Source organism: Prionailurus bengalensis, chromosome A2 (assembly GCF_016509475.1).
Source record: "Prionailurus bengalensis isolate Pbe53 chromosome A2, Fcat_Pben_1.1_paternal_pri, whole genome shotgun sequence".
NCBI lineage: Eukaryota > Metazoa > Chordata > Mammalia > Carnivora > Felidae > Prionailurus > Prionailurus bengalensis.
This window is the reverse complement of record NC_057348.1, coordinates 145818572-145838744: the sequence shown is the minus strand read 5'-3', so window position 1 is coordinate 145838744 and position 20173 is coordinate 145818572. Positions and strand designations below refer to the sequence as shown.

Sequence of the window (20173 nt, the reverse complement as noted above, 5' to 3'; positions counted from 1 at the left end):
TGCAGCAATGCAGCTCTGATAGAGTCACCTGGAAATACGGACCTGGAGAATGTGGTCCATTCCATGCCAACCAATGTCACCTAATTCATTCAGTCAGTCAGACCGTCAAAACATACGAATACATTTAAGTGGTTTGTGAACATAAGTATATTTTCAAAGAGCTTCCTTATTTGTAGTACAGACATAAACAAAATACAAATACGCAAGGAATAAAATATGTCTTGTGCTCTTTGGGATAAATAAAAACCCATAGGAGATGCAGATCTTTGATGTTGTAACGGTGCCATAAACAAATTCGCTGGCCTGTTTTTGGACAAGGGATTATCAGAAATTTTACCTCTCGGGTTCCAAGTATGTTTTCGTTGTCAGTAGAGAGACTCTATTGTAAAAGCCTCCTCACCTAGAGCTCTGGTGATTTTTTGGTGTTTTATTCATCTCTTTCATTTGGCTTCGCGTAAGGTAAGGACTTGATAAAATTCAAATTTGGCTGTACTTTGTGCTAATGTCAGGTACACGATTTTCCTCTCGACTATCTGCCTTCGTGTGGGTTGTTCCTGAAGTGTTTTGAAGGAAATGGCGCGTCAACCACTCACTGGTTCTCATGGCTTTGCAGTGGAGGCAGGGCCTTTCCCTGGTTTGGTAGCTTCCCGCATTCCTTTGCCTCTGAGCTATTTTCGTCTTCTGAATACTAGCTGGTGATGGGTGATGTTCACTTTCACTCTCCTTCCATGAAGAGGCTCCCGAGTTAGATTCTTCACCGTCACACTCGGTAGTATCACTGTCACGTTGGGTCTGATCCACCCGGCTGAATTGAGAATGGCGCCTGGCTCGTCTTTGTTCCAGAGAGGCGTTGACCAAAGCCACTTCAGAGTCAGTTACAGGGGTGAGTTGGCTCTGTTTTACTTTTCTCATCATTTGTAAAGAGGCCCAGTCACCATCTTGGCTTTGCCGCTTCAAGGAAGCATCTTTGCTTGCTAACAGCCAAGGAAACAGATGAATATGTTAGGCATATTATTGGTCACCGGAACTTCATATTCCCTCAGGAAGCCTATGGCGCGTGTGGACTCACTCTCAGTTGCTATTTGCCAAGCCACCACTTTTCTCCACTCACTTGCAAGTGTCGGCGTCTCCCTGCATCTGTACGACCTGTACTACCCCAAATCTCCTAAAGACCAGGAGGGTCAAATGGACGCTTGACACACTGCGTTTGAAGTTTTGTGGGCCCCTGATATAAGACCAAGGGAAAGGTCTCTAAGCCTTTCCAGAGAAGGACCCTTTTTTTTTTTTTAACGTTTATTTATTTTTGAGACAGAGAGAGACAGAGCACGAACGGGGGAGGGGCAGAGAGAGAGGGAGACACAGAATCCATAACAGGCTCCAGGCTCTGAGCGGTCAGCACAGAGCCCGACGCGGGGCTCGAACTCACGGACCGCGAGATCGTGACCTGGCTGAAGTTGGACGCTTAACCGACTGCGCCACCCAGGCGCCCCTGAGGTATGCTCTTAAAGCTATTTCTGTCCTATCTGGTTGGAAATACCACGTAATCATGTGCTACTCTGCATCTCTCTCCTGTAACATCACACTGGTAATTTGAAATCAGTTTTGATGGATGGCATAGAAATCAACAAGCACTAAAACTCAGGTCTCGGTTTATGGTTTTGTGGATTGTCTGGGCCTAAAGTGATGAAAAACAGGTTACTAACATAGGTTACATTTAAAAGTGACATGGGGGGGCGCCTGGGTGGCACAGTCGGTTAAGCGTCCGACTTCAGCCAGGTCACGATCTCGCGGTCCGTGAGTTCGAGCCCCGTGTCAGGCTCTGGGCTGATGGCTCGGAGCCTGGAGCCTGTTTCCGATTCTGTGTCTCCCTCTCTCTCTGCCCCTCCCCCGTTCATGCTCTGTCTCTCTCTGTCCCAAAAATAAATAAACGTTGAAAAAAATAAAAAATAAAAATAAATAAAAATAAAAATAAAAGTGACATGGGCAGGGTGCCAGGGTGGCTCTTGACTTCAGCTCAGGTCATAATTTCTGGTTCTTGAATTCAAGTCCTGCATTGGGGTCCTCACTGACAGTGCAGGGCCTGCTTGGGATTCTCTCTCTCCTCTCCCTGTCCCCCTCCCTCTCTCTCAAATAAATAAACTTTAAAAAAAAAATGAAATAAAATAAAAATTAAAAGTGTCATGGGGTGCCTGAGTGGCTCATTGGTTGTGTGTCCGACTCTTGGTTGTGGCAGGTGATGATCTCCCAGGTCATGGGATTGAGCCCCATGTTGGGCTCTGCGCTGGGCATGGAACCTGCTTGGGGTTCTCTCTCTGTCCCTCCTCTGCTCACACATGTGTGCTCTCTCTCTCTCAAAATAAATAAATAAACTTAAAAAAAAAAAAAGTGTCATCCTGTAGCCACCACATTGTGAATAGCACCCAAAAACAAGGGAAATATGCTTCCAGAGTATTCTAAAACTATTATCCATTCAGCAAAGAAGTCACATCATTGACAACCAGGTTAAGTTCTAACATATACCTTGTTTCTTTCATCTTACTCCTTAACTTAAAGGAAAAGAACATTCATTTTGGAGCTACACTTGTTTGTCCATTGCAGCCACAGGCCGGCCAAGGATGCAAGGGTCTGGCAAAAATCAAGGAAAGCATTTCGCTACAACTGGCAATCTATATGGAATTTACTATAAAGTGTATTACATGTTTTGTTACTTGTAAATTGTGCGACATACATCCTTCGTGTCAGCGACATTTAAAAAAAAACCCACGTAGACACACATCCACATTTTTGGGGAGCCAGTTGTTAAAACACTTAACAGCACACCACAGCTTATAGGTTATTTAAAAAGATGTCATACATGGGGCGCCTGGGTGGCTCAGTCGGCTGGGTGTCCGACTTCGGCTCAGGTCATGATCTCACGGTCCGTGAGTTCGAGCCCCGCGTCGGGCTCTGGGCTGACAGCTCGGAGCCTGGAGCCTGTTTCGGATTCTGTGTCTCCCTCTCTCTCTGCCCCTCCCCCGTTCATGCTCTGTCTCTCTCTGTCTCAAAAATAAATAAAAATTAAATAAAAATTAAAAAGATGTCATACAAAGCTCACAATGCTGTAGCAACCCGAACAATAAAGGCTATGTGAAGGGAGAATGTTGAGGAATGAAGCGAGAGCTTGAACTCTACCTACGAGTAATTTATTTATAGACTCTAGCGGCTCTGCAAAAGCAGGTAAACTGTCCTGGGCTAAAGCAAGGAGCTCCCGCAAGGGGCCACCACAGGTCTGGGGAGGCCCTATAGCCATTCTGGGCTGTTCTCCTCTGTACTTTGCTTTCCACATTCAGCACACATTTCTCTCATCACAGTCCAATACCAAATATGTACCCACGCTCACCTTTACTGACCGAGGTGCTGGTCCCACTGTCTTCATCCTTTTTCTTCTCTGACATCTGTTTCAGAAATACAGATTAGTAATAGCAATCTCAGTTGGTTGGTTTTTGCTTACATTTACTTGTAAAACACTGCTGCCCTAGGGGCACCTGGAAGGCTCAGTCGGTTAAGCGTCCGACTTGGGCGCAGGTCATGATCTCACGGTTTGTGAGTTCGAGCCCCGTATCGTTCTCTGTGCTGACGGCTCAGAGCCTGGACCCTGCTTCAGATTCTGGGTCTCTCCCCCTCTCTCTGCCCCTCCCCTGCTCATGCTCTGTCTCTCTCTGTCTCTCAATAATAATAAATAAACATTAAAAATTAAAAAAAAAATCCACTACTGCCCTAGTCTCTTGGACAATGTCTAATTTTAAACATTCAGTACGATTCAATAAATTCTTTTTTTTTTAACGTTTTTATTTATTTTTGAGACAGAGAGAGACAGAGCATGAATGGGGGAGGGGCAGAGAGAGAGAGGGAGACACAGAATCGGAAACAGGCTCCAGGCTCTGAGCCATCAGCCCAGAGCCTGACCCGGGGCTCGAACTCACGGACCGCGAGATCGTGACCTGGCTGAAGTCGGACGCTTAACCGACTGCACCACCCAGGCGCCCCCCGATTCAATAAATTCTTACTGAGTTTCCATTACAGTGATCCATCTGCTGCCCACTGAAAATCAGTCTTTGATGCCGAATCTGCCAATGTGTTTTGAACCAAACCAAATGGAACAAAGACTTGAGAGAAAATAATACTGATAAGGATCTGTAGGTTATAAAGTTTTCCTGTATTTACACTGTAAAGACATGGTTTTTTTTGTTTTTGTTTTTGTTTTTGTTTTTTTGAGAGAGAGAGAGCTTGAGTGGGGGAGAGGGGCAGGGACAGAGGGAGGGAGAGAATCTCAAACAGGCTCTATGCTCAGTGTTGATTCCCCTGAACCTGGGATCATGACCCAAGCAGAAATCAGGAGTCAGATACTGAACCGACTGATCCACCCAGGTGCCCCTAAATATCATTTAAAAACAGATTTGATGGTACTGGGATTGATTTTAAATTACTTAAAAAAATTTTTTTAATGTTTACTTATTTTTGAAAGACAGACAGACAGACAGTGTGAGCGGGGAAGGGGCAGAGAGAGAGGGAGCACAGAATGTGAAGCAGTCTCCAGGCTCTGAGCTGTCAGTACAGCTCGAACTCGTGAACTGTGAGATCACGACCTGAGCCGAAGTCAGACGCTTAACAGACTGTGAGCCACCCCGGCACTCCTTAAATTACTTTGTAAAGGACATTTCATCAGGTCTCCTTTTATTATCTTTGAAGATCTTTACCAAAGTTCATAAACTTAATATCTCCTAAATCCTTTAGGAACTTTCCTCCAAAAGGCAACCATAACGCGTTATCTGTGAATCTGGCAACAAAAAAGAAATGGATTTCTTTGAAGAGTTCCAATTTCAAATATTCTAGCCCAATATTCCATAAATAAGTCTGTTCCATTGTTCAGATCCGTGCCCCATTTTTTGATGCTGAACGTGATTTTGCCAAAAGATATAAATATAAAGCAACTCTTTCAGAATGTATCAAAATTTTAGAAATACTGGTAACACTTTTGACACACAATAATTCTCACTAGGAATCTACTAATCCAGGGAATAATCCCCCAAAGAGAGAAGACTATGCACAAAAATAATCAGAATGTAATTAAGATAATATAAAACTCAAAATGCAAAAGGAGGCAATGGTTACATAAACTATGGTACAATCATCATATATAGTTGTAAAAACTATTATAAATAAAGGCATGTCACAACATAAGAAAATGCATGTTATAATATTAAGTTAAAAATCAAGATGCATGGGAATGCAAGCTGGTACAGCCACTCTGGAAAATAGTATGGAGCTTCCTCAAAAAATTAAAAATAGAACTACCCTACGACCCAGCAATTGCACTACTAGGCATTTATCCAAGGGATACAGGTGTGTTGTTTCAAAGGGACACATGCACCCCCATGTTTACAGCAGCACTATCAACAATAGCCAAAGTATGGAAAGAGCCCAAATGTCCATCGACGGATGAATGGATACAGAAGATGTGGTATATATATATACAATGGAGTATTACTCGGCAATCAAAAAGAATGAAATCTTGCCATTTGCATCCAAGTGGATGGAACTGGAGGGTATTATTCTAAGTGAAATGAGTCAGTCAGAGAAAGACAAAAATCATATGACTTCACTCATGTGAGGAATTCAAGAGACAAAACAGATGAACATAAAGGAAGGGAAACAAAAATAATATAAAAACGGAGGAGGACAAAACAGAAGAGAATCATAAATACGGAGAACAAACTGAGGGTTACTGGAGGGATTGTGGGAGGGGGGATGGGCTAAATGGGGAAGGGGCACTAAGGAATCTACTCCTGAAATCACTGTTGCACTATATGCTAACTAATTTGGATGTAAATTTTTAAAAATTAAAAATAAAATTAAAAAAATCAAGATGCAAATTTGTATACGCAGTATGATCACAAGTTCACTAAAAATATGAAAAAAGACTAAGCAATGTCCACAAGTGTTAGCAATGGTTGAGTTTGAGTGAAAGAGTGTTAGTTTTCCTTATAACTTTTGAAGTTGTCTCCAGTTAGGAAAAAAATGAATTTTTGTAGAAAGTCCAACTTCCTTCGGGTAGAAAGTGCTGTACTTGGGTACTCATAACTACAATCCAGGACCCTTGGCCCATTCCTTTCTTAATATCTGATCTCTACAATAGCAGGCAAGTATCTTTAACAAGGTGCCTCTCTCCTTTTTGGGTTACGGCAACCATTCTCTGAAAACCTTAAGAATGGAAACTTCTTTTAAGAAACCACTCTTTTGAACAAAAGATACAATGGGCATTAAGGAGGGCACTTGTTGGGATGAGCACTGGGTGTTACATGTAAGTCATGAATCATTAAATTCTATTCCTGAAATCATTATTACACTATATGTTAAATAACTTTGATTTAAATTAAATATATATGTACATATATGTATGTGCATATATGTACATATATGTATGTATATATGTATATTTAATATATATTTATTTTAATATATTAACTTATATATTTTATATAATATATAAATATATATTTATAAATTTATATATTATATAGAAATTTTTATATATTATATATTATAAGTATAATATATATTAATTTATATATAATATATATTCAATTTAATATATATTTTAATGTATATTAATATATAATACATATATACATACATATATGTACATATATATACACATACATATACATACATATACGTATATATATAAAAGAAACCACTCTTTTAGAAATGATTGGGGGGGCTTATTTTAAATTGAATATGTATAGAGATAATTATTAAATGATTAGCAGTTTATAAGCCTAAAAGTTACAGTAGTTGGTTATTTTCATGTAATCTGGAGTGATTTTTATTTCATTGCTTGCACTTTTCTATAATTTCTACGTTTTCTATAATGCATACTTTTGTAATGGACGAGGAAGGGGGAATGTTTAAAAACATTTATTAGGTTTATATCATTTTCACAGAAAGCCTCTATATTTGACTTAATGTCACATTAAAATATAATCACAAAATCCTGAGAAAGATTTTGCATCAAGCTAAGTGGAATCATACGAACTGTGGTTATCAAAAGCATCTTATTAACTATCTGCGTGTGACTCCGTGAGTGAAAACAGCAGCAGAGCCTGCCCTGAGGAGTAGGGTAGAACAGAGGAGAGATCTAGGCTAAGGCTACCAGGGGACAACTCTGCAATTTCTCCGATTCACTTAACACCTCTTAAACTCAGTTTCCACATATCCCAAACAAGAAGCTTGGACTGGCATTGTTGGGAAAAATACCAGCACCGGCAGTCTGAATAAACACTAAACAAATGTGTAAACCAAATATAGTATTCATAGTCTCTGAAAGCAAAAGAGTAAATGCATCCTGAAGAGTGGCAAATCCAGAGGAAATCCCTGTGCTTCGCAGCGGAGGATAATTACCACCACATTTCCATCACACTTTTACCATTACTTCAAGGTTTGTAAATAAAGGCTCATAGGTTAGCAGAGAAAATGAAGTTCAAAGTGAAAGAAAAATTCCATCCTCCTTGACTAGCTCTCATATGGTTCTCAGATTTCAAATCTGGGACCCTTCAGAAGAAGCAGTTCAACCGATTGTAACTGCCATAAGGATACGAAGTGAAAGACGAAACCTCTAAGATAATTAAGGTTTTAATCAGCACTGAATAGATTTAATTCAACATTTCAGCTATGCTTTGAAGCAAACGAATTATATGGCAGGAAACCATGGTCTGTATCTCCTCTGTCACTAACCACTTGTGTGACATTGGACAAGTCACTTGATTTCCTTGGGGTTTATCAATTAAAAAAAAAAAAAAAAAGGAGGGATACTGATACCTTACTCGCCTACAGAAAGGAAGCAGGACAACGTGCCCTCTTCAGGTCCTTGAAGCTCAGGACTCTGGGACTCCAAAGAGCTGACACAAGCAAAGGAGCAGAAGAATAGCTTAGACCTCGTAAGTGGTCTTCATGAGGAAATTGCCAGGAATCAATTTCAATTTTTTGTTAATTTTCTAAAGTATCTTTTCTGGCCCATCCAGACAAATTCAATATACTTAGCTAGGGAGTTTAGGACACATATCAGCGATCACCATTCTAAATCTCCTTTTGGCAAAGTATCTACTTGAAGAAGCATTTAGACTTTAGATGAAACTTCTCAGGGGGAAGAGGTGGTGAGGGGAAGAGTCTCTGATTATCATAATGGAATCCAGCTGGCATAGATAGACCAAACCTCCTGCTCTCCTTCTAGAGCTGATGAAGCACTCGGTCTAGCTGCCCATTGCCAGCCCAGTGTTCTGACTGTAATGCCAAATGATGGAGGTTTGATTAATCATCAGCGTGTATTAATGGCCAGCAAGGACTCCATGTCAGCAATTTATAAGAGCTCGGTTACTCATAATATGTTGGAGATTCACAGTCCTGAAAGTTTGGGCTATCTCCTTCCTAAGAGGATGGTATTTTCTTCTGCTAGTAGGTGGTCTAGAATGGCGACCTTCGTTCTGTTTAGTTTATTTCTACATCTTATCTGGCGGGAGAGTATAGTGCCTCATTCTACAAACTCCCAAATCCTACAACACGTCTTCTATAAATACGACAACTTTAGTATCTTTGATTAGAATTACGTGGCTACAAAAGGAATGTGGAGGTCATTCACCAGTAGGGAAGTTCATCCCAGCATTACATAGCCTATGGACAAACTGCAAACCTAAATGTCTCAGAATCACAGATTTGTTCTGGTGCAACCACAAGACAAAGTCATGCAGTCATGAGGAGTGCTGCTGTGTGAATACGATTTGAGGAAGTGTTACAATATAATACTAAGTTTTGAAAAGGCAGGATACGAAAATATGTACAATACAATGCCAACAATGTAAGATCAAGGAGAAATGGAGAGAAATATATTGAGACAGAGAAAAAGAAAAAAAACTAGAATATACTCCAAAATGTTAACAACGGTTATCTCTAGAGAATAGGATTACGTTAGCTTAAATTTTCTTCTTCATCCTTTTCCATATTCTTGGATGCTCTAGAACGAGATTGCATTATTTTTAAAATAACTTTTAAAAAGTAGTTGGATCGAAGTAAAGTGAATTTATTTTATGGAAAATCCCCTATTCTACAGTCAACATATTATATAAAATGAAATTGGATAGCCTACCCAGACAGAAGCCCGCGAAAAGAACATCAGGACCAATATAATGACAAAATACCAAAGCAGGAAGCTCCCTATTGCCCCGCAAGAGTCATCCTTCTGGCATTCATAATCCTGACTTGGAATAGGAAAACTTAAAGGTAGGGGAGGAGGATCCACCTCCCAAAATAAGGAAAAAAGGTCTCCCATGATGGCTTCTCGCTTTGGAAATAAAGCATGCTCGAAAGAATGAAGATGACTGAGAAGTACTTCACTCCATGTGTATGACAATTTCCTTGGCAACCTATTATGACATACACTTCAGTAACTGTGACAGGAACCGGCAAACACTTCTTGGATTTCTAAGCTTTTGGAAGATTTACCTAAATTATTTCCACAAAAGGTTATGGTATTTGCCCCCTATGTCAATAGGGTGCATTCTGCCCTAATCTTCTTTTTATTTTCCTGAAATTTGTATACACTGTATTTTCCTTAAATTTTAATGCCTATAAAATCTAAGTCTCTGAGGTATTCATTCATTTTTTTCAGTGTCTTTTACCTGTATCACTTACCATATATAGATTAACATACATGGGCCTAATGTGTTATAGACTGGATTGTGTTCCCCCAAATTCATACGTTGAATGAATAACCCCCAATTTGACTATAATCACAGATCGGGCTTTAAAGAGACAATTAAGGTGAGGGGCATCTGGGTGGCTCCATGAGTTGAGAGTCGGACTCTTTTTTTTTTTATTTATTTGAGAGAGAGAGCACAAGCAGGGTAGGGGCAGAGAGAGAGGGAGACACAGAATCCAAAGCAGGCTCCAGGCTCCGAGCTGTCAGCACAGAGCCTGATGCAGGGCTTGAACTCACAAGCTGTGAGACCATGACCTGAGCTGAAGTCGGAAGCCCTATCGACTGAGTCACCCCGGCGCCCCAAGCACTGGACTCTTAATTTCGACTCAGATCATGATCTCACAGGTTCATGAGTTCGAGCCCCACATAGGGCTTTGCACTGTCAATGCAGAGCCTGCTTGGGATTCTCTCTCCCTCTCTCTGCCCCTTCCCTGCTCACGAGCTCTCAAGAATAAATGAATTAACTTTTAAAAAGAGATAATTAAGGTTAGGTGAGGTCATAAAGATAGAGCCCTAATCCAATATGGCTGATGTACTTATAAGAAGAGTAAGAGATGCCCCAGGGGTATGTGGACACAGAAAAAAAGGCCCTGTGAGGACACAGAAGTCAGTAAGCCAAGGAAAGAGGCCTCAGGAGAAAACAGTTCCAACCTGGAAAACTGTGAAAAAATTTAATTTTTGTTGTTTAAGCCACCCACTCCAGGGTACTTTTTACAGTAACCCTAGCAAACTAATACATAATGCCAGCTATATATCAAATTTGGATAGTAGTACCGTTCCTTTTTTTTTTTTAATTTTTTAACATTTATTTATTTTTGAGACAGAGAGAGACAGAGAATGAACAGGGGAGGGGCAGAGAGAGAGGGAGACACAGAATCTGAAACAGGTTCCAGGCTCTGAGCTGTCAGCACAGAGCCCGACGCGGGGCTCGAACTCACGGACCGTGAGATCATGACCTGAGCTGAAGTCGGACGCTTAACCAACCAAGTCACCCAGGCGCCCCAGTACCCTTCCTTTTTAAGCCTTCAACAAATGCACGATAACTTAAGGACATCAAGAGAGGAACAAGAGTCTGTTGTAAATGACATCAAATGTATACAATTTCCTAGGAAAGATACATGGGGTAGGGAGGAACCTAGTATTCTAATTTTGACTGTACATTGAACCCTTTCACTGCGAACCATTTTTGAGTTATTTCGTCTCAATCTAAAACTAGAGCAAAACACTACTGCTGCTAAGGCAGTCCAAAAATTATTAAAATCGCAGTTAAAAAAAAAATCTGTTAGGTCTTTTGAGAGCATAGCATACCTGCAGATTCCATTGCATATTAATGATACGCAGTAAATAAATAATAATTATTATCTATTAAGGAAACAATTTTCTTCTATTTGACTTTAGATGCATTTTAGGAAACTTTTTGGTCATTGAGACGTACATGACGTAACAATCCACTAGCTTCTTGTGAAAAGGTGTGATGTTTTCATTAGGGTAACATTTCTCCACATCCCCAACTGGCGGGTCCCAGCGCCCTGCTCTTCCTGGCTGTTGGCCCCGTGCTTTAGGCCGGCGTCGCCTCTTCCAGGAAGCTCTCCTTCCGGGAGCCCATCCCTGGCACGCCTCTGGGCTCACCTGCCCCCACGTCTCCTGCCCACCTAGGTCACCAGCTGGCTGAGCTCTTCCAGACACTAACCAGGGAGCTCCACTTTCGCATCCCGGCGCGGCTCAGTGGCACAAAGTAGGCGTTTGGATTCGTTCAATGAAACCAAACTGAACTCCCGGATGAACCTCTTTTCCCCCTCAGGATCAGTTCCGAAGAATATGCAAGAAAAGGAACGATTGCATTTTTTTAAACCTCAAAACCACTGGCAACTTTGACACGTTTGGGGTTTTCTTCTCACTGCTGCAACCTCATCACAGGGATATTTAAGAATTTACGCTGGGTCAGAACACTTTTTTTGTGAGAAATGCTTCGCTGAGGCTGATGGGTGTCTGGACACATTACCACATTCTTTACCCTACAATTGGCTACCCTGCTTAATAAAATCTGCTTTAAAAAGTGAGTCCATAAATGCTCTAAGGAAGCTAAAGTTATATTCGTATATAGAAATTCAGCTTGTTACAGTTATTTCTTTTTACTGCGGGTTCAGAGCTTGGTCTGAATTTTTGCTGCCCAACTTTCTCCCCGCAGCTGAGCGGGAGCCACAAACCCTAAAGCTGTTTCCCTGGTAACGTTCCTAGCTCTAGGGCTCCCAGCCGCCCTCCCCAACCTCCTCTTCTCGCGAGAAGGTCCGTTCTTCCGGTAACTGTCGTCCGGCAAACTGGTTGCCTACGCCTTAGTGCTTGGCTTCGCGCATGTGCAGTAGAGAGTGGCGCGAGCCAGCAGCTTCCGGCCGAAGAACATGGTGGGTTTTCGGGGTCATTTTTGTGCTTAGTGGACGCGGAGTCCACGCGTGCTGTGGGTTTCCACGACTGCGGATCTACAGAGGGTTCAGCCAAAGGGGGGTGTGGCCAGGCGTCCCTCCACCTGTAGCGGAAAGGAAGAAAGAAGCGATAGGGGTTGCTGAAGTTTGTGCTGGGAGACCCAGGGAGGGAAGCTCTCGGGACTGGGAAGTTTTGACTCGCGGACTGGGTGGCGGGAAGCGCGCTGCTCTGTGCTTTCTGGGCAACGACTCCAGATATGGAAGTCTTAATGTTTTTCTGCCGGAGATGAGGCCTAGCGAAACAAATATAAATCCCACGTGGACCCAAACTGCACACTCCCCAGTCGCTCTCATCCCCTTCACAGCAGGAGCGTTCACCCTTATAAAACTTCAATCCTCACACTTTATCGGCGGCAACACAAAATTGGGATCTTTGGCGCCCAGCGGTCCGAGTGCAGAGTTGTTTACGATCTTCTGCGTGAAGATGTAAGAGGAGAGCCTTCAATTTTTTTTTAATACTTATATTTATTTTTGAAACAGAGCATGAGCGGGGGAGGGGCAGAGGGGGAGAGAGAGAGAGGGAGACACAGAATCCGAAGCAGGCTCCAGGCACTGAGCTATCAGCACAGAGCCCGACTTGGGGCTCGAACCTACAAACCATGAGCTCATGACCTGAGCTGAAGTCGGAGGCTCAACCGTTTGAGCCACCCAGGCGCCCCAAGAGGAGAGTCTTTAATGGTTTGTAGCTAATATGGAATATTTTCTCTCAAAGCTTGGTATTTTGAGTTTCTTAAATTAGCCCCCTTGGGCTAGTCTTTGTGACATTCCAAAACAATACGGAATAATTGCACATAAAATCACCACCCTTTTAAATTACAAAATAAGACATTTTTATTCATTGGAAGTGTTCTCTGAAGTGATGAGCAAGTTCTCTATTGATTACAATATAGTGCCTATAAAGTTATAATTTAGGGCTCCCTTTTCATACGATAATAATGAAATGAAAATTTTTGGAAAGACATTAAAGATAAGGGAAAATATGTGCAGTTTTTAGTTACAATTATAAAGGACACAAGTTGGATTTCTTAAATGGGGAAGTGGTTTCTCTTCGTTAATTCCTGTGCTTTTTTGTTTTTGGATAGATGCAAGGGGAGGCAAATCCTAGTGCTTCCCTTATTGACAGAACCATCAAGATGAGAAAAGAAACAGAAGCTAAGAAAGTGGTTTTAGCCTGGGGACTCCTAAATGTATCCGTGGCTGGAATGATATATACTGAAATGTAAGTTAATTAATCAAAAAAAGTGAAACTTAAAGAGGACAGTGGTTGGTTCCACAGGTTTTTGTGTTTTTTTTGATTTTAGGTGTTTTCTGTTGTTTGGTTTTTGTGTTTGTTTGTTTTTTAAGATTTTGAAAAGCCTTCTTAATTTTTTCAGGACTGGAAAGTTGATTAGTTCATATTATAATGTGACATACTGGCCCCTTTGGTATATTGGTAAGTAATTAATTTTTACTGTGATTTAGGTTTGCTACCAATGAAAAACTGCATTCATGCTTAATTCAGCTTAGTATTCATTCCTTCACTCCATAAATATTCAAGTGTGTAGTGTGTTCCAAAAACTGGGAATATAGCAGGCAGGGAACAAGATTCTTGCCCTCATGGAAGGAACATTCTAGTAGAGGAATGTAGAGGAGACAAACAGTACAGTTCCAGGTAATCATTAGAGTCCTCTGATGAAAAATAACTTCTGGTGGTGGTGATTCGCATTTATTTTCTCCGAAATGCCTTCCCTAAATCCCTACCATGTCTCCTTTCAAGAACAATCAGATTTCTATTCCATTAATGCCTTCCTCAGGTTCCTCGTTCTGTCCTCCTCTCTACTTCTCTCTGCTCTTCAGTATAAAGAGGGTATAAAGAGTCTTTATGGCCATTAAAGTGAATTCTGTAGTCTAATACACATGTTAATGTGGAGTCCATGGTGTGGCAAGTGAATACGCAAGAGTTTTGGGAGCACCTGGGTGGCCCAGTCGATTAAGCGTCCGACTTTGGCTCAGGTGATGATCTCACAGCTCGTGGGTTCGAACCCCACGTTGGGCTCTGCTGACAGCTCAGAGCCTGGAGCCTGCTTCGGAGTCTGTGTCTCCCTCTCTCTCACTGCCCCTTCCTTCCCTGCTCGTGCTCTATCTCTCTGTGTCTCTCAATAAATAAATAAACATTAAAAAATTTAATAGACAAGAGTTTTGGGATCTGCATACCTGAGTGTATAATCATGACTTCGGTAACTAGCTGTGTGCTCTTGCAAAAGTCACTTGACTCCTCTAGTCAACTGAAGGTGAAAATGTTTATTGTACAAGGTTGTGAGGGTTAGTAATTTTTTTTTTTAAGATTTTTTTATTTTTAAGCAATCCCTACACCCAACGTGGGGCTCCAACTCAACCCTGAGATCAAGTCGCATGCTCCACCAACCGAGCCAGCCAGGTGCCTGATAATATTTTGAAATTTACTAGTAAATGCCATAGACATTATACATAATAGACATTCATTAAATGGTAACTGTTATGAGGACTAAGAAGATAGTTTTCAGTTGTGTTGTTAAATTGCTAAAGTATGAAGGGTTTTGTTTTCCACTCACCTTTAAATGTTACCCTTCCATCCTCCCCCTTAAAAAAAATAAATTGTTCTCTTCCAGAGCTTGCCCTTGCGTCCCTCTTCAGCCTAAACGCCTTATTTGATTTTTGGAGGTATTTCAAATATACGGTGGCACCAACAAGTCTGGTTGTTAGCCCTGGACAGCAAACACTTTTAGGGTTGAAAACAGCTGGTAAGTGTTTTATATCTTTTGCAAAGGTGGGGGAAAGGTTGGCAATAAATCTTTCTCAATTTAATTTGCCCTTTTTATAGACTCAGCTGGAAGGGACTTCTAAAGCCATCTGGTTCAACTATATTAAACAAGTCTATAATAAATTGTCTTAAGACCAATGATTATCATTCCTATTTGTATAAACTGAAAGGAAATACTATTCAACAACCTCATGAAAGTTTGTTCCATTGTTTAATTACAGTTAAAATTAAATGACTAACCCTTATGGATTGAAGCTAATCTCTTACTTTAAACTGTATGGAAATGGTAAACCACTACCTTGTGTCCTTAGGTAATAATATGTAATTTAACAACCAAGTTATTCTGTTACTTTCTCTTTTCCTGAAGAAAAAGATTCATTTCATTAAGTCTGTTTTTATAGAAATTTTACTTATACATGCATGCACATATTATTTATTCATTCATTCATTCTTTCTTTCCTTCCTTCCTTCCAGTTGTACAGACTACTCCTCCACACGATCTGGCAGCAACCCAAATCCCTCCCTCGCCACCTTCTCCTTCAATTCAGGGTCAGAGTGTGTTGAGCTATAGCCCATCTCGTTCACCCAGTACCAGCCCCAAGTTCACCACCAGCTGTATAACCGGATACAGCCCTCAGCTGCAAGGTCTGTCATCAGGTGGCAGCAGTTCCTATAGCCCTGGAGTGACTTACTCTCCCATCAGTGGTTATAATAAGGTAATGAATCTTTTTTCCTGGCCAGTCACATTATTTTAGAATTGGGAGCTACCTTGAAAATCACCAAATGAATCAAAACTCCTCATTTTCTCACTGACAGGACTGAGAAACAGTGGGTAATTGACTTGCCCAAATTGCCCATTTAAGAGCCAAGAACAGAACCCAGATCCTGATACCTAGTCAGACGTTATGTATACCACACCCTAAAATGAAAGAAAAAAATCAGCTTTTGCAAAGATAATAGACTGAGAGTCACCCTCTAGGATCTTTCTGCAGGGTCTTTCAAACAAGTTGAGACTATGGTAATTTTTTACTTTAGTTTTTTAAATCTATGTTTGCCCTCTTTCTTTGCTTGTTTATATGAAACTTTGTATATCCTTACAGAATCTTAATGCTTTTTATCATGTGGAATACCTCCTAAGCTAAAAACTGGGATTGTTGTGTAGTTTGACTCTTCATGATGGACACCACCCTTCATGGGATGACTAGAAACCTCCATTCCAACTTCCGCAAAGTGGGTTTGATAGAAGCAAAATTGACAAATTTGAAATTGTGACTCCTGCCTGAAGTGTAAGAATATAAAAGGAGTGTTAAAGGGGGCATGGTCACGTTTTCAGATGCTCTCACTAGTTAGAACTACATCCCTATAGCTGCTAGTTAAATGAGGAATGTCTGGAAGTGAAATCAACACACTGCCCTTACCCGTTACATAATATTTCTTTGTAATGAAATTGCATGCTACTGGTTACCCAATAACAATTTTGGCAAATAATAACATTTAGACAATTTTGTATAAGTTAAATTTTATGAGGAAATGTATATGTAGTGATAATTAATAACCCATAGGCAAATATGACTTACAGTTTTTGTTTTCATGAGAAAAAAAATCACTCATAGTTTTACCAACCAAACATAATTTCTGTTTAATGGCTACTTAATACTCATCTAGTGGAAACACCATAGTTTACTCTTGAATATGTAAGTTATTTTTATTTCTTAAAAACTATTAATCTGTACTAAATAGCTCTGTATAAACTTGGTAACATTAATTATCTTTTTTCTCCTAGACTGTAACCTTCTTTAGTACAGGATTGTGTGTTTTTATTCATGTTTGTTTTCTTAGCATAGTATATGAAATATCGATGCTATATATACATATTTGTTGAACCAAGTTAATACCATGGAAAAGTTAATGAAATGGAATAGTAATTTTTCTAGGGAAAAAATGCCGAGATTGACTAACAGGTAGAAAACCTAAATAAATAAGGAAGAAAAAATTTGAATTTTAATCAGATATATCTGCAGAATATATTAGGGTTCCGAAGTTTTGTCATTGAGTTCTTTTAAGTTTTCAAGAAACTTTTCAACTTTTGATTATGGAAATGTTGAAACAGACAAAAACGAAGGGACTAGTACAGTGTATTTCTAGAGTCAGAAAACTGGATTGAAATCCTGGGACAATCTTGAGTGAATTACCTAATCTCTCATATCTGAAATTAGTATGGTAGTAATATTTACTTATTGAGAGGATAAAATAAAATAATGTACATTATGCATAAGATGTGCCCCTCAGCAAAAATAAACCCGTTAGTGAATAGCGCAGATATCATCATGGCATATAGAAGGATCTTAGAGAAGGGGGTATCTGGGTGGCTCAGTCGGTTCAGTGGCCAACTCTTGATTTCAGCTTGAGTCGTGATCCCAGGGTTGTGGGATTGGGTCGGGCTCCGTGCTGAGCATGAAGCCTGCTTGGGATTGTCTCTTTCCCTCTGCCCCTCTCCCTGTTTGTGCTCTCTCTTTCTCAAATAAAACTTTTTTTTTTTTTTTTAATAAAAAAAATAAATAAGAGAAAGCAGGGCGCCTGGGTAGCTCAGTCAGTTAAGCATCAAATCTTGATTTTGGTTCAGGTTACGATCTCAGGGTCGTGAGATTGAGCCCTGTGTTGGGCTCTGTGCTGACCATGGAGCCTGCTTAAGATTCTCTTCCTCACGCTCCCTTTGCCTCTCTCCCTTGCTCACACACTCACTCTCTCTTTCACTCTCAAAAAAAAGAAAGAAATCAATGTGGAAGAGGAGTAACATTTTTTTTTTTTCAACTTTATTTCTTTTGCCACTATACTGGAGTAAATAGTTAATAAAATAGGTAATACCAGTGACCAGTAGTTGTATTTTTTTAAGTTTTATTTATTTAGGTAGTCTCTACACCAGACTTGGGTCTCGAACTCACCACCCTGAGATCAAGAGTTGGATGCTCTTCTGACTGAGGCAGCCACGTGCCTCCATATTTTTAAAGTGTTTAACTTCATAAGGAAACACAAGTTAAATGTAAATTTTTTAAAATTCTTCTACATCCAATAAACATTTTAAAATAGTGAAATGGACATATACCAAAATAGGTCTGCCTATCAACTTTTTTCTGAATAGTACTTAGCACAACATTTTCATTTAATAGAACCGGAATATGTATTAAATGTTCATATGCTTTGATCAGATCATTTCCGTTCTAAGAATCTCCTGAAGGACATTTCTCAGAAATTAAGAAAAGATTTATGTAGGGGCACCTGGCTGGCCAGTCGGTAGGGCATGTGGCTCTTGATCTCAGGGTCATGAGCTCAAGCCTCACGTTGGGTGTGGAACTTACTAAAAAAAAAAAAAGAGAGAAGAAAAGAAAAGATTTATGTACAGAGATGTTAACATTATTTACAGTGGCCAAATCTTGTAGATAATTCAAATGTATTGAATGTAAAAATAAATAATGGTACGTATGTATAATGAAATATTGTATAGCTAGTAAGAATAATATTACAGAGGATTTTTATAGGAAAATCCTTGGTTACCTTTAAAAACACAGTGAGGTTTAGGGACACCTAGGTGACTCGGTTAAGCGTCCGACTCTTGATTTGGGCTCAGGTTATGATTTTACACTTTGTGAGTTGAAGCTCCACATGGGGCTGGGATTCTCTCTCTGCCTCTCTGCCACTTGTGTGCGCACACATACGTGCTATCTCTCTCTCTCTCTCTCTCTCTCTCTCTCTCTCTCTCTCTCTTTCTCTCTCTCTCGTAGAAAAAAAGTTAAAAATGAGGTTTAAAAAACAATTGTTTTGTTTAAAAAATATGTAAAAACAAAAATATATTGATATAGCTATATGCACTTAAAGATTTGAAAATACATAAAATATGAAAAGGGATTATATTAGGTCTAGGTTGTAGTTCTAAGTATGACTTCTTTTCTTCAGACTTTCCATTTTTTAAGACGTGCACATAGTGCTTTTTTAAAAAAATAGACTTTATATTTTAGAACAGTTTTAGGTTTGGGCACCTGGGTGGCTCAGTCAGTTGAGCGACTGACTTTTGATTTCGGCTTGGGTCATGACCCAAAGGTTGTGGGATCAAGCTCTGCTTTGGGGCTCTGCCCTGATGTGGAACCTGCTTGGGATTCTCTGCCTCTCTCCCCACTGCACTCGCTCGCTCACTGTCTCTCTCTCTCAGAAAACAAAACAAAACAAAACAGTTTCACAGCAAAACTGAGAGGAAGGTACAGAGACCTGTCCTATACCTTTTGCCCCCCCACGGGCACAGCCTTCCCAATATCAAAACCCCCCACCAGAGTGGTACATCTGTTCCAGTTGATGAACCTGCATTGGTACATCATTATCACCCAGAGTCCACAGTTTACTTTAGGATTCATTCTTGGTTGTGTATATTCTGTGGGTTTAGATAACTATATAATTCTGTATACCCACCATTATGGTACGGTATCATATAGGGTAATTTCATTGCCTTAAAAGTCCCTCATGCTCCACCTATTCATCCTGTCCCACTCCTGACCCCGATCCCTGGCAACTACTGATCCTTTTGCTTTTTCCATGTTTTGTCTTTTTCAGAATATCATATAATTGGAATCATACAGTGTAGCATTTTCAGATTGACTTCTTTTAGTCAGTCATGTGCATTTAAGGTTCCTCCTTGTCTTTTCGTGGCTTGATAGCTCATTTCTTTTCAATGCCAAATAATATTCCATTATGCAAATGTACCACAGCTTATTTACCCGTCCACCTACTAAAGGATGTCTTGGTTGCTTCCAAGTTTTGGCAATTACGGAATAAAGCTGCCGTAAATACCTGTAGGCAGGTTTTTGTATGGACCTAAGTTTTCAACTCCTTTGGCTAAGTCCCAAGGAGCACAATTGCTAATCAGATGATAAGTGTAGTTTCGTTTTGCAAGAAACCTCCAAACTCTCTTCCAAGGTGGCTGTACCATCTTGCATTCCCACCAGCAGTGAATGAGAGTTCCTGTTGCTCCACATCCTTAGCAACTTCTGGTGTTGTCATTGTTCTGGATTTTGGCCATTCTAATGGGTGCGTTACTTTCTGAAAGTCAAAAACCAACACAAAAGTAAATTTCAATAA

At 40.3% G+C, this 20173-nt stretch overlaps 2 protein-coding genes across 8 annotated transcripts in view; one reads left to right on the top strand and one right to left on the bottom strand.

The window, feature by feature from the left end:
- Positions 1–422: 422 nt before the first annotated feature.
- Positions 423–12149, bottom strand: SSMEM1 (serine rich single-pass membrane protein 1). Of its 3 annotated transcripts, none has more exons than XM_043589538.1 (3): positions 11099–12149; positions 3380–3434; positions 423–974 (listed from the first exon to the last, which is right to left on the bottom strand). In XM_043589538.1, exons 1-3 carry the CDS (start codon positions 11114–11116, stop codon positions 478–480), a joined length of 570 nt encoding a protein of 189 aa, XP_043445473.1. In that variant the 5' UTR covers positions 11117–12149; the 3' UTR covers positions 423–477. The 3 variants fall into 3 exon arrangements, with proteins under 3 accessions (XP_043445473.1, XP_043445472.1, XP_043445470.1); XM_043589537.1 differs by having other exon boundaries at positions 11481–12149; XM_043589535.1 differs by lacking the exon at positions 11099–12149 and adding an exon at positions 9179–9415.
- Positions 12100–20173, top strand: part of TMEM209 (transmembrane protein 209) — a 36490-nt gene continuing 28416 nt past the window's right edge. For 3 of the 5 annotated variants that reach the window (XM_043589530.1, XM_043589532.1, XM_043589534.1), the window contains exons 1-5: positions 12100–12192; positions 13353–13489; positions 13644–13702; positions 14898–15029; positions 15524–15765. In XM_043589530.1, coding sequence (XP_043445465.1) covers positions 12190–12192; positions 13353–13489; positions 13644–13702; positions 14898–15029; positions 15524–15765 — 573 coding nt within the window. In that variant the 5' untranslated portion in view covers positions 12100–12189. Of the gene's footprint in view, positions 12697–13352; positions 13490–13643; positions 13703–14897; positions 15030–15523; positions 15766–20173 lie in introns of all 5 variants that reach the window. The other 2 variants (XM_043589531.1, XM_043589533.1) reach the window with 2 other exon arrangements.

Coding starts and splice junctions, on each gene's coding strand:
- SSMEM1 (XM_043589535.1), bottom strand. CDS start 9,361: ATGGGAGACCTTTTTTCCTTATTTTGGGAGGTGGATCCTCCTCCCCTA. Junction 3,435..9,178: donor TTTCGCGGGCTTCTGTCTGG/GTAGGCTATCCA, acceptor TTTCTGAAACAG/ATGTCAGAGAAGAAAAAGGA. Junction 975..3,379: donor CAGCACCTCGGTCAGTAAAG/GTGAGCGTGGGT, acceptor CTTGGCTGTTAG/CAAGCAAAGATGCTTCCTTG.